The sequence below is a fragment of the Electrona antarctica genome (genome assembly GCF_951216825.1).
Source record: "Electrona antarctica genome assembly, chromosome: 17".
In the NCBI taxonomy this organism is placed as follows: Eukaryota; Metazoa; Chordata; class Actinopteri; order Myctophiformes; family Myctophidae; genus Electrona; species Electrona antarctica.
The window spans coordinates 8,998,895-9,013,581 of record NC_136798.1 but is presented as its reverse complement, the minus strand read 5'-3'; the positions used below and the strand labels follow the sequence as shown (position 1 = coordinate 9,013,581).

The 14,687-nt window shown below is 42.0% G+C and overlaps 1 protein-coding gene across 4 annotated transcripts in view; it reads right to left on the bottom strand.

The window, feature by feature from the left end:
* The window catches only part of sptlc2b (serine palmitoyltransferase, long chain base subunit 2b), a 31,390-nt gene extending 17,420 nt beyond the window's left edge, over positions 1-13,970 (bottom strand). Inside the window, exons 1-5 of one of the 4 annotated variants that reach the window (XM_079526947.1) lie at positions 13,634-13,970; positions 7,695-7,889; positions 6,624-6,778; positions 4,073-4,221; positions 1,636-1,760 (exon numbers count right to left, since the gene is read on the bottom strand). In XM_079526947.1, the coding sequence (XP_079383073.1) occupies positions 1,636-1,760; positions 4,073-4,221; positions 6,624-6,778; positions 7,695-7,889; positions 13,634-13,864 (855 nt within the window). In that variant the 5' untranslated portion in view covers positions 13,865-13,970. The remainder of the gene's footprint in view (positions 1-1,635; positions 1,761-4,072; positions 4,222-6,623; positions 6,779-7,694; positions 7,890-13,633) is intronic. The other 3 variants (XM_079526948.1, XM_079526949.1, XM_079526950.1) reach the window with 3 other exon arrangements.
* Between the last annotated feature and the right edge of the window lie 717 nt (positions 13,971-14,687).

Here is a 14,687-nt window from a genome sequence, read left to right as displayed (position 1 = left end):
ATAGAAAAGTAGAGTCCACGCATAGTTAATTTTACGGAATACTACCAAGGGGATGTTTCCTGCATCTTAGCTCTTCCTCTGGGGAAGAGCTAGACTCTATTTTTGTGTATTGGATGTGTGTGCTTTGTAGACCTTTTCTAGCTTTCCACGGGTCACACGGTTTCCTCTGGTCAATGAATAATTGAATGTGTTACACAACATGCAATTATGTTATGATGGGAACATATGAATCGGTAAGGAATGGACAGGCAAAAACAAAAATGTAATCCCCGTTAAGAAAGGCCAGTGATTGGATTCTTCTGACACTCTCACTGTCCTTGTCTGTTTTTAACCACTTACCAACTTGAACCCCAAATAGCCGATCTACAAGCTCACAACGTGTTGTGTTGAGGCACATTATGAGCTTGTAGATTTTATTTTCGACAAAGAGGAAAGGAGAAAATGTCAAGTTTACTAAGTATTGAGGGTTTAAGTGGATATTTCATACTTTGTCGTACGACAGTGGCACGTGGTGAAAAGAGCCAATCTATAAGCTCATAACACACCAGCATTGAGATTTAAATCTGACATTTTGTAAACATTACAATCACCTGTAATTGTAATGACATGCCCAAAATATGGACACCAGGTTGAAAGTTAAGTTGTCTCTTTCTGAATCGGTCCTGCCAGAAAAAGTGAATTCATACTTCACATACATCACACAATGCATTGCTTTAGTTTTTAAATCAGTTATTTTTGGCGAGCAGCTCTGTAGTTTCCTGATCAAAAACACCATCGAAAACGCCTCTGCTGCATGGAAGAGGGGAAGTGGGACGTGTTGTGCTTGATTCATTGGGGTTAAGACTTAAGGGTGAGAACAGCTAACATGAACCACATACCACACACACACAGGCTGCAGAGACCCACCCCTGAACTTGGAATGTTTTGAGAACGGGGCCGGAAGCTGATGTGTTGTGGAACAGTCTGAACTCTTTGTGGGCTGCTTACATTAGCTATCATTAGCACATTAGCTATCCTTTTGGACTTATGTTCTTTGACTGTACCCTGTACCGTTTGCATTTTCTATTGTCTAATAAAATAATCAATCAAAAATGTAACTGGAAACCCAACCTGTTTTCACCTTGCATAAGAAAATCTACTTCTAGGTAATCTAAAGTCATATAGAGTCATATATCACAGAGCCCAAGTATACAACTGGTAATAGGAATGCAAGGTGATAAGGAATATGTGCAGTTTGGTGGAGGGTGTGGGAGATGAAAGAAGTCAAATGAAGTAGAACCCTGCCAGCTCAACCGAGGAATAGGCTACTGACGTCGGTTCAATTCCGACGTCAGTAGCCTATTCTATGGCTTCACCCCCCCCCCCCCCCCGTCTATCCTGTCTGTCCCATAACAATATGTTTTCACAGAGTCTGTTGAATGTCTTTTAACACACTTAACTTGTTGACGTCATCAAGTGTGTGTCATCAAAAATATGAAGGAAAATAAAGCCTGGGGTTGAAAAGAACATGGAACTAACGGAAAGAAATTATTTGTTTCCCCCCAGGGGCTTCATCCACCTGTCTAGCCTGCATGGCTCATAATAAGAACAACAATATCTTTTTTTCACGAATAGGCGACAAAGGAAATTGTGTACCTTCCCAGTGAGTGCAGGAATGTTCATGGAATTGGTGGCAAAGCCCATGCCAAAGGACATTGATGACTCAACGCCAAGGAACCTGGCAACTAGCTGCTCCAAGTCCTCGTGGATATCCAAGTTTCCTGCAGACAACAAAAGCAACCGTGTTGTCAGTAATTGTGACTCACCACATAGCTGTGACTTATAGTACAGTTGCAAGGTTAGTTTGTCATAACTAAGAATAACTTTTGGTTTTACTTACAAACCTCTGTATAATAACAGTATTAAATAGAGGTCACAGCGCATTCTCCTCCAGGCTAGCCTGCTATTTACATTCAGATACTGTACCTAGTTATAATCTACTGTTCTCTTTCACAAAATAAATAGACAAAACCAACAGAACTAAACAATAGCTGCTCAAAGAAGCAGTCTGCAGTGCCCAAGGCATTAAAAGCGAACAAGGCTTGAAAGCTCCACAGCTAATGTATAGTGTGGTCTCTACACCGTGACATTATATTTCCTACTCGAAATTTTTGCGGTGACTCAAAAAAACACTCCAGCTCGCCACTTTTAACGTTTGCGTGACAAACAGAGGCAGTGGCTGTTATATCAATACTAACTGTGGTACATAGGATGCTTGATTTGTCAAGAAATGGAAGCCATTTCACCCCGTCTGAGACATTAAAGAAATGGAAGCCATTTCACCGTGTCTGAGACATTAAAGAAATGGAAGCCATTTCACCGTGTCTGAGACATTAAAGAAATGGAAGCCATTTCACCGTGTCTGAGACATTAAAGAAATGGAAGCCATTTCACCCCGTCTGAGACATTAAAGAAATGGAAGCCATTTCACCCCGTCTGAGACATTAAAAAGACATGGTTTTAGTTATTATTTCAGGACTTCTCTAATCACAGGAATATTAGCAACTTCTGAAAACACCTTCTAGACTTCAGAGATTAAAATAGGGTGCCTTTTGCATCCCAAAACACAGTTTATAGTTGAGGGACGCAATAAAACAATGACCTCTGCATCCATGGGATATTCTAGTTTATTTTGCTAGCTTTAGTTATAATAAGCATTTCTTCTGTTTTCTACATGAATATAACCACATTATAACCATATAAAATGAAATGGGAGTTAAATGCTGCATTTTTTAAAAATGGCAAAATATGACTCCTAACGTCGTTAAAGTGGGAATCATAAAATGTCCCTGGGACTCATCTAAAAGACCATCCCTGCATCCCGGGACTCATTACATTGTAAACCTATTTACATCACTGAGACTTATTAACTTCTTCTTGACTTTTCCAGTTGGGAATGTCCTGCAGCTGACTTTTCAGAGTAAAGTGCCATTTTAAAAGGTTAGGGTCGACGTAAAAACTGTATGAACAAACAGTGAATGCTTTTTCAATCTCCGTGAATGAGCATGGCCTTGTTTACATTCTGAACCGTCAATTCATAATGTTTTTCTGGGAGGACAATGCCCAAGTTAATTGCGATGCTGAATTATGCTGACCAAAGCAACAGCACAGCTTTTTGTGGGCAACAATGGAGGTCTATGACTTCTGGATATAAGCTAGTTCTCCTGCCGCTAATTGTTTGATCCAGTGTTCCGCCGCTGCATAATACGACATTCCCGCTATTTGTTTTATGTGTCTAAATCGCCCTGTTTTAATAATTAAAACGAAAGTCCGTCTCTGCAGGGGGAGAGAGCTACATGTTGTGATCTCGAAACCGGAAATCGACACAGTCGCTGGGCTGCTGGGAAATTGAGTCCAATGCAAGTGAACGGGGGTTTTGTCTGACTACAACAGCCTCACACCCCCCTCCATGTACCGTAGCAAGATGGCGATTGGTGCGATGGAATGTAAACACACGGCGCACGCTATCTTCGGCGGAATTTCGACGATCAAAAGCCCAGATACTTCAGCGTACGATCTAAAGGTAATAAAACAATCTAGGCAGCGTAGAACATTTGATTAAAACGCGGGGAACGCGGAGTATGGCGTCAAAGTGTTAATTTGGCCCGATGGACAATACTTTTAAGTAGTAGAAGCATGCTGCATCAGGCTGAAAAATATAGCCTTGGAGTTTTCAGAGGCTATAAGAATAAAATCCAATCCTTTAAATTGCCCTGGAACTATTAACAATTACCTTAACAGTAAAGCATTAAAGGGATTGTTCACCCAAAATAATTACTTATTTTCAATCAATTACACACATCAAAAAGCCTTGAATACACGGAGGCTTTTATGTTTTTGTCGCATTCCTAAGCTAATAAGTTGATGACTGGCGGAGTCTCCTGGTAGAAGACTCAATGGAGAGACTCATCCAATTATTGGCTTAGGAATGGGTGAATGGGTGAACTATCCATAAGTGCACATGTTAAGTGCATGGGGCCCTTCTCAGATGATGTTAAAGGACACATACAGTATAAGATGTTTTTCTCCTTACCCATCTCATAGCGTGTGCTGCCAACTCCAACGCCATACTTGTGTGTAACTTCTACAGCAGCATCAGCACAGGCCCCAGTGTTCTCAGCAAAGCCAAGGTAGTTATAAGATCCCATGTTGATCACACCTTTCACTACCTTACCAGTGTGTCTGAAACACAGAGAGCAGCCGAGAAAGAGAGAGAAGGGAAGAGGGAGACATTTAGCATCTCAAAACTCAAGAACACTAGAAGCGTTTGTGTGAGTGCGTACGTGCATGGCTGCGTGTGTGTTCATCCGTCACACTATAATGCCGACTTTGTGCCACCATAGTCAAGCCAAGGAGGATCTAATCAACAAGACACAGGTGAATGTAATCGTTGAAACAGGGAAACAGATCATATCTCCAACAAAGTAAAGACGTGTGGAAAGCCCCAGAGGGGAAGATGTTGAGGAAGAAAACTACACATATTGTTCAAACAAGGAAACAGATGATAATCACCAAGAAAGTTAAGACGTGTGAAATGTGGGGAATGTGTTGAGGAAGAAAACAACAGAAATTGCTTAACGTTGCTTTTGTAAAGGTTATGTAAAGGAAAGGAAAAAAGGAACAGCATGGCTCCAATGTTGATCTTGGACTTCACAAGACTTCACATGTTTTATAGTACCGTCGGGTCTGTCGCAACTTGTGGACAGTTTGAAAATGCGGGTCCTACGTGCATTAAGCCATTAACGTTGGTCCGGCTGGTTTCGTTTTGTCCAACGCGATTACGTGAATCAGCATGGCTGCGCCTGCAGTAGGCTATTACCAAAACAAACACATTGTACTTTTGTGTCGCACATGGAAAGCAACTGAAAACGACCATGGATATATTAAAGACAGTTCCCCTGTGCTGCTGTGATGTGATCTCAGTCACCTATGATGTACAGTATCTATGATGCTATGAGCCCCGGCCATAATATAAACCAGTTACCTGCCTCATGTATGCCTGTCATAATTGTCTGGCAGACGGTTTCCCATTTAAATGCCGACTTTGTTTGGTAGCGTGCTGTACGATAACACACATACAGTACTGTAATTCTATGCCCCCTAAAAGATTCTTGGGGGCAAAGTCTACAGGGCCGGATTAACACCTCTGAGGGCCCCTGGGCACTGAAGCTCGAAGGGCCCCCCCTTCACGCGTGCGCAAATTTTTTCCGTTTTTGGAGCCGTTTTGGGGCAGTTTTATGCCGTTATATTAGCCTATTTCCGGTCGCCTACCCCCCCCAGACACCATTTATTTCAGGGAAATTTTATGTGGAGCAAAAAAAAAAAAAAAAAAAACTTTTTTTTTTTTTTTTTGAGGGGCCCCTGGTGGCCAAGGGCCCCTGGGCACGTGCCCAAAGTGCCCTATGGTAGATCCGGCCCTGAAAGTCTAGCACAGAAAAATATTCTGAAAGTTAGAAGTTATGCATTGCATGGTCATTCCAGTCAATCTATGCCAGCAGATAAAACTCAATAGTAGGCAGCATATAAATAAGCATTCATGAGCACAACATTCCTAATATGGTCAATGTGCACAGACTATAAATGCCAGTGGGCATGACATTCATAGGTTTTACATATTTATAAAGATCGAATCAGTGGGAAAACAAAAAAAGGTCTATTGTATAGACTTTACCAGAGTCATCACATTCAACAACCTGGTCAGTCATACTGTACATGACTATAAGATGAAGTATGAAGTTATGAACTAATTATATGTAGCCTAGTAATTATATTACTAGGCGTAGGCTATTACTATTCCATTCATTAGTCACTTGTAACTGTCAGTTCTCTGGTTTTCAAGTTCAACATGCTGCTGTGAATGGGATGCTCCATTGATGAGCACAGTTTAGCAAGGTTCTGTGAAAGGTGGCTTGCTTAGTTTATCCACATTCAACCGTAAGTATGATGGGGCACGTCTGGTAAATCAGTCAGTAACCCAATAGGTTTTGCTTAATCCTGCTTATTATCTAGGTATGTTGCTCACCTCCCCACCATGACCAAACCTCTCTTCAAGCTTCTGGGTGCACACACCTTCTAATCTTTCAACTAAATGAATACTGCACCAATTAGTCATTAATCATACCAAGTGAACACATGTGTTTTAAGAGACTACACACTGTCTACAGGGATTAGGGAATTATTCTTTGTATATTAGGTTGTGCTCAACTCAAATCCATTTTATTGTCACAATACACATTTATAGGTGTGATAAGGTTGCTATCCAGTATCCATATAGATGTGTGTATTTTGTGGTTTATGAATAATGCCTATTGGCTTTCCGTTCCAACACACCAACACCACTGACAAATGTGACACATACAGCCGCTTTCTACTAAATCATGTTTCCTCATTCTTATCAGCAGAACAAAGGCCATGACCGTAAGCATGACACTCCTGTACTAGAGATAGCACACAGGAAGGTACAGTATTGTAAACCATCCTTGAAGAAGCCATGTTACTCAACCACACCTTAAGAGTTTCCTAATCGCACACACACAGTCACACACACAGTCTCACAGTCACACACACACACACACACGACTCACTGGAAGGTCCAGTTGTAGTCATGGGAGACTCTCTCAACCAGGTCCATCTTTGCCCCAGGGACACTACAGATGGGTCGGTTCCAGTTATCCCTGATCCTCATGTACAAGTTCCTGGTGTAGAAGTTCTCAAAGTCCTGATACAGTGGGACAAAGTCCTACCAAAGAGAGGAAGAGAAAAAAAACCTGTGTGTGAGAAACTACAGAGCATACATTATTAATTTATCTTTATCTTTTTGTTTTAAGTGAGAGAGATGGATAAATTGACAGATGAAGAGAGAAATGCCAACATGACTGTCAATCAATAGTTACAGGGAAAAAAATATTTGGCATTCCTGACAGATCAAGTGCAAGGTTTTGTACCATTAGCCCATTCTGGGCAGTAACCCCTTTTGGTGTTTTAAGCGTTACGTTAAACTTCAGCTATTGAAAAATAGCAGATCTACAAGCTCATAGCGCGCCACTCGGTGGTGGCGCGCTATGAACTTGTAGGTCTGCTATTTTAGAAAAATCTTTAATATATGTGCCTCAAATCTTTCAGAAAATTGTCATGATTTAGAAAAAAAATAAAATAAATTTCGACATCAGGGTTAGGGGAAATGCAAAGTGCAAACAGTCAGGACTTTCACACATGTGAGGCAACATCTGATGTCATGTTCCTCCTGACAAGGCCACCACAGTGAGCGTCATAGCATGGTCAAATACGGTAAATACAAAACATTACGTCTGTGTGGACTTTGCCATGACTGAAATCACTTGACTAAAATGCAGGCAATAGTGCATTGTGCCAGTCAGGCAGTTTCACATGCACCAATGCTACAACAGGGACCCGGCTCAATGTCAATGTTGACTGAGGTCAAATGGGTGTGAAACAAGTGTGAAAGACAAGCAAACGTTCAGCAGCTACAGGAGACTGGTACAGGACTTTCATTTTGTCACATCATGGTCAACAGTAGAAAAACTGCATATTCTATTTTGAATCGGCAGTTTATATTATAAAAAGGAAATAACTGTATTAACCCAGTGTTTAAAATAAACATGAATAAACATTCTTGTTTTGTTTTAGCATTCTACCTTCTGCTCCTCTCTCTCCTGGGCCACATGGCACTTCTCGATGTTCCAGAGGCGCATGAAGTCCCGGAGGTAGCCGAAGATGGTCAGGATGCAGTAACCCATGTAGGTGAGCACAGCCACCAGTAGAGGTGTCTCCTCAAATGACTCTGTGAAGGGCTTCTTGTACAGGCTGGGGTTATGAACCACATTCTGTTTCTGGGACAAATCAAAAAGGAAGACAACTGTGTGTTATTATGAGACAAGTCTCTTGAAATGAACAAAAACAAATGCACTCTAGTGTTGGGCGGTGTGGAGAATGGAGATAAAACCGTTTCCCTGGTTAAACCAACACCAACAACGGTTGGTTTCAAAGCGGCCATATTTCATTTATTAAGCAAAGTGTTAGTCAGTTACTTTTTTTGATTAATTGAATAATCTTGTTATTCAACAAATCAACATGAAACAAATTCTAATATATTTTTTACAATATTACAATATTTTTTGCAAAAAGAGTGAACTGATCTACAAGCATTTAAAACATTTAAATGTTCAATATCACCGACAGGGCAGAGTCTCACTGCTTTCATTCCACCTCAGTGCCTGAGGCCAAATAGAGGCCATTGCAATTAGTTACACAGAGAGGCCCCTCATAACAGAAGCAGGCATTTGCAGTTCAGTGACTGAAAGGTAAGAACAATGCTCTGCGCAAGTAGCAGAATCAGAAGCCTTGGGCGCTTCTGCAGGCAGTTAGTTCTCCTTTGAAAAGGTAATGACTTATCTATTCTCTACCGTTATTTCGGCTGAGGGTGGAGGATCTAACCGTGTCCAATCACAAACAGCATCGGACTGTAAATTACAGTAGTAGTCGCTGAGTGAATCAAAGCATTTTTCTTGCCAATAAAGTGGCCAGGAAGCAGCTATTCATTACGGTCTCATTATGTGCTGCATTAACACTTTGACGGCTTTATATTAATATATGACATATACCGAGGCTGCCGGGATTGTTTAATTACCTTTGGAGCATACGCCGAAGTATTTGCGCCTTTGATCCATGAAAATCCGCTTGAAAACACTCCAATGATTTGTTATTGAGTCGACAAAAAAGTCACTTCCTTGATCCGGGTCATAGTCAAAGAGCAAAGCGAGCTAAGATTGTCCCTACACCCTCGTTCACTTTGCATTGGACTGAGTCCAATGCAATGCGACAAATCCGCTATTTCTTTTAAATTATTACAAAACGGCGAATTAAACACATAAAACAAATAGCAGGTTTAGCGTATTACGCAGGGGCAGAACATGGATTAAATAGCGTGGAAAACGGGTTATGCTGCTGCTAAACTGTTAAACAATCCACCGAAGAAAGAAATCGGCTGGATGTATGAGTTTAACTGTAGCCTGGTTGTAAAGGTCTACAAGCACAGATCTAATCAAATGATGTGCGTAACTCATTACCCTGCAGCTTAGCAACCACAGCACATGTGACAAATCACAAGAAACACTCCTGCTCTCAGAGGCATGCGCGCGTGTGTGTACGGCACACATCCCTCTTTCCAAAGAATCCTCAAAGCTCTCCATGTATTGGTCTCACTATAGCCCACCAGGCACCATTAAGTTTGGGTCCTGACTCAAACCTAAACCGACGTGGTCTATAAGCAGCACAAAGCCACTTTCATGTGCAGGCTCCCGTTCTGAGAAACCGTTATATCCTGTGGCAAAGAGAGCAACACATTTGTATTTGTGCGTGACTGTGTGTGTGTGTGTTTCGCTGTCTGCAGTCATTAATGAAGCCAAGTCACAAATATAAACTCACTTGCTAAAAGAACTGTACCTGACATGAGAAGTTGATTCAAATGATTACATTTACTGAGTTAATTCACTCATCTTGATAGCCCTACTTGTATACCGCTAGGATGTGAAGAAGACAGGCGCACCCATGTCATGTCAGTACAGCCACACCGATGCTGAACAGAGTAACAAGTGTTACTACATTTAACAGGTGTGAAACTCAAGTGATTCACTCATCGGTCACGTGCTCACTTGTTGAAGGTACCAAAGGTGTTCCATTCAATCCATGGAAACCTAATCTAGCACCTGGCACACCTCCCTACTACTATAAGTGATATATAAGTAAACAAGTCATCTGCCAACTAATTGCCTCTCCCGTGTAGGCCTGTCACAATTATTACATAAACGCCTAATCGCAATTATTTGAGAGAATCACAATTTTCTTTTTGCATAATTGTCATACTTCCATGTTATAAATGTTCATATATTTTCAAAACATTTCAAAAACAGTGGAAATAGCAGATCTAGTCTATTTCCACTATAAATGTTTATTTTTTAAGTATAAAGTAATTAAATATGTGTTATTTCTTTGTCATATCTGCCGTGTGTGCACCTTGTTTACAAAGCCAAACAGAAATATATTTTTTAATTTGTAATGTTACAATAATGCTCCACAACAGAAACACAATGAAATCATTAATCACAATGATTTGAGTGACAATTAATCGTCAAGTAAAATGTCATAATCGTGACAGCCCTACTCCCGTGCACGTCTTTATCAAGACGTTATTGGTTGTGTTGTCATGGCTGGGAAATGTAACAAATATCTCAACCTTTGCTTCTATTATTCCTTTTGACTCCGTTGTCACTTTGGGCCTATAGCCGTTATTTCAGTAAACTGTAAAACTTTAAGCAGAACTTATTATGCCTTTTGAGCTAGGGGCCATAGACCCAGGAATAAGTGTAGTTCCACTCAGGGAATCAGGTTAATTATAATAGAGTCAAATAAAAAATAACTAAAACTGTTGCAGAGACAGAAACAGGCCAGCAATTGATTTTGCCCCCTACATGGCTTATACTAAAACACAGCACTTTCCACAACCCGCATATGACGTGCTACAAACTACTAGACCACTATAATCTCAATGGAGACACTGGCCAGTATACAAGTGGGAAGTGTCTCCGAGCAAGACACTTAACCCCTAACAGCACAGAATGGTCAGAATAAAGCAAACATTTGGCTTCCTTTGTTTTCACTGTTCTGTTGCTACAACACAACATATAAAACAAGTGTGTACTGTGAACCCATAGTCCTATTATTTAGGCTATTGTACTGCTATTTAGACAAACACATTGAGGGATCACTGAGTGACCACATTGACAAGTTGACCACCATAGTTTCAGAAACACTGGAATGCTGTGAATTGAGCTGTGTAATATGAGCTGTTATATCAACCCCCACAACCTAGGTGTCCGTCTCTGTGCCTCCCTAGGCAGGGCAGACTGACATGATGTCTTCCAGCCCTGTGACTCCCTAGGCAGGGCAGACTGACGTGATGTCTTCCAGCTGAGCCCTGTGACTCCCTAGGCAGGGCAGACTGACATGTCGTCTTCCAGCCCTGTGCCTGAGTCCCTAGGCAGGCCAGACTGACGTGACATGATGGCCATGATGGTCTATCTTTGGCCACCTTGGAAAGAATTACGTAATTGGTCTGACAGCACCTGGGCTAAACGCTAAAGGGGTAACAGGTACGGTCGCCCCTATTCCATCTCGCCCCCGCTTTTTTACGCCGACCGACCGGTTCTTGTATTCTTTATTTTGTTTTACTGAGAATAAGGGTAGAAATACGTTTAGGGTTAGGCATAGTTTTACTGGGGATAAGGTTAGGTTTAACCGTTTAAGCATACCGGTAATTTACTTAGGTTACTTTAGGAATACCAGGCCGCACAGTTCCGCCGGCTGTACGCCCGAGGCGAGTTGGTAAAGGGGCGAGTTGTTTGGTATTCGCTAAAGGACCTGACACACTCAAAGTGCCTGATTCAAATCCACCCATTAGTTACAACAGCTATAACCATACATGAAGGTGTCATGAAGACACATCAATGTATACAGTATATTACACCAAGGCATTTACAAGTTCAAACTTGTATTGCAGTATGTAAAGTTTGAGTGTTAACAAGTGGCCTAACTTAAAGGACCACTTCACCACTTTTCAAACTATCTTCATATAATTGGTCCTCACTAATGTGATCATGATAAAATAGCAATTTTTTTTCCCTACTCAGTCTGTGTCTCATGAGAGGGCTGTGGGCAGTTCAGAAGCCCGTCCACCAGTGACATCATCGATGAGGAATCCAAGCTAATAGAAACTGCAGGCTTTCTATTCCTGAAAAGTTGCAATGCTAAAATGGAAGCCGTCGTTCTCACGATAATACAAATCTAAAAATAAAATAAAAAATAATCTCGTTTAAAAAGAATCAACCTAACAATGATGTCACTGGTGGATGGGGTTTCTGAACAGCCCACAGCCCTCCTATGAGACACAGACCAAGTAGGAAAACAATTGTGCTATTTTATCATGAACATTAGTGAGGACCAATTATATGAAGATAGGTTGAAAAGTCGTTTATGTGTTAAGCGGGCCAGCATTGACATCAGTTTGGAACAGTGGGGGGGGGGGGGGGGGGGGGTTGTTGTTGTTTACAATATTTAGGGTATACAGCAACAGTGGTGCATTCGGAAATATGCCCCGACAGCGCCGGACATTCAGAACGCTCGGAGCGTCGCCGTTCAAAAATGCATGGTGCTGCTGTGCATTCTGGGAGCGCTCAGAGCGTACACTGATCATTCCGAGGGAAAAGCTGGGTTGTCTGAGCATCTAAACAATGGTGACACAACTGACAACAGTGATGGAGGAAGGCGTTGCAAAATGCGACAGGGATGTGTAGCTTTTTGGTACATCTACATGTAGTTAATACTTCATGTTTATATACATTAGATTAATTATTAATAATTAATGGCAACAATAGAACGGATGATCTACTCTGGCCATTTGTAACTGATATCAGTGAGCTCTCTATAATAATGTCAACACCAGAGATCTCTGAATCAGAGCAGAATCTCTGAGCATATTTCGGAAGTGTGGAAAGTACAATAAATATTAAATAAATAATCTGACAGAAAACACCAAAAGATGCTTGCAGAACCTAGAAAGACCTAGTCCTGATGTTGCTGCAATGAATTCCAGGCTGGGGAGAAGAACCACACCCTCCCCAACCGAAAGACATTCCTCTCCCTGCAGGGATAAACGTAGGAGTAGACCTTCTGTCCTCCCCTCCCAGGAGAGGAGACAGAGCAACTCCTCTCTGGTTACATTACACAAGGGAGCATGGATATTATCCATGCTAGTGTCACTGTAAACAGAGACCAGCCCCTTTTACACACACACACACACACACACACACACACACACACACACACACACACACACACACACACACACACACACACACACACACACACACACACACACACACACACACACACACACACACACACACACACACACACACACACACACACACACACACACACACACACCTTTGCAAAATAACAACAAGGTGTAGGATTACAAGCACCTTACCACTACAATCATCCCTGATCAGGTAGCATGCACCTGTATGCGGTTGGTTAGTTTGCAGTGAAAAGCTGCATGTAGTATGTATGATAAGAACTGGAGGGCAATGCAAGTGAAGGCAACTGAACATTATATTTACGAGCAGTCATGTAAGTTTAGACAGCACATGAAAGCATGGCACACACGTCAAACGTCAAATGCATGCAATTGAATACATCGCTTGCTCATAGCCGGGTGTAATACATTTAAATACTAATATAAGTGCAGGATAGCCATGCTAGGTAGATGTTGTGTTAGAGTAGATTCTGTAGGTGTAGTGTACTCAAGAGTTATATATCGTAAAGTAAACTAACGTCCCTGTACACTTTCAAGTGGGAAGAGTTGTCACTTGTTTAGCTCTGTATGTAAACAAAAACTCATCTAAAATGCTCCCGTTAGACTCCGTTAGAAAAGCAACGGGGAAACTTGTATTAGCGCGTTTCTCGTTTGAATACAAATATTTCCTCATTTCGTTTCCCACACACATTATTTAATTACAATCAGAACCGTTGGCTTTCTGTTGGCCCATCCCTTCCCTTCCCGGTCGGGTCTAGCGGTGCTCGGCAGGACCGGGGGCCTCACCTTCTCCCTCGGGCGGCGATACTTCTGCGACTGCCGTTGGAACAGGCAGTGGTTCTTCACGAAGCCATTTTTACTCGGCAGCTTGCCGTTCGGGGTCCGGTGACAGGCGTCTCCGTTGAGTAGCTTGTTCGCGGAGCTTTCCGTCATGTTCGTCGGCCAAAGGGTGCCCGAGATATTAGGGTTTGAGCCTGAGGTATGGTAAGTTTCGGTGATCCCGGAGTCATGTATGAAGCTGGTGATGCTGTGGTGGGGAGAGAAGCACAACGAGACGCCCACTCTGCGCTACGCAACGCGACGAGCGTGCCGGAAACTCCACGCCCCTGGTGATCACCCCATAGCCTGGAGGGACGTTCAACCTGTGATTGGCTGGTATGCTCGGCGGTTGCCTAACAACCAGCCAGCTGGCCAATCAAAGCGCAAGCACCACTCCACGAGCTATGTGATCTGGACGCGCTACACTTTTTTTACTAGCTGATGGTGTTTGATTGACGTCATTTATTCCGAATCAGGGGAGGTCCTAAAAGCCCACCCAATGTAAATAACTAAATAACCCATAATAACCTTTGTATGGGCGTAAACTGGGTGCCCCGTTTCCAGTGACGTCGCCTCTCACCTGTGTAGGGGGCTGGTTTCCAAATACTTCATGGTAATAAATAATGCTGTGAGAGTCACCGTTATGTATCAAGAGTCAAGACCTTTTCAAGCAGGATCCCACCAGGGATCCACCCACCACCTGTATTCACAAACAACTACTACCAACAACACTGAGATTTCCATGGTTGTATGTAAATATGGATGTGGCCGAATCCATATTTTACGATGGGCAGACTAAAGTCTATTTTAATTTCAATTCATCTTATTTCATTCGATTTAGGGTTTTAGTAGTTTTACATGATTACATTAATTTTCTTTGTTTCTTCTTTTACATATTCTAAATGAAAAGGAGTAGATACATCTTATAAAACTATGA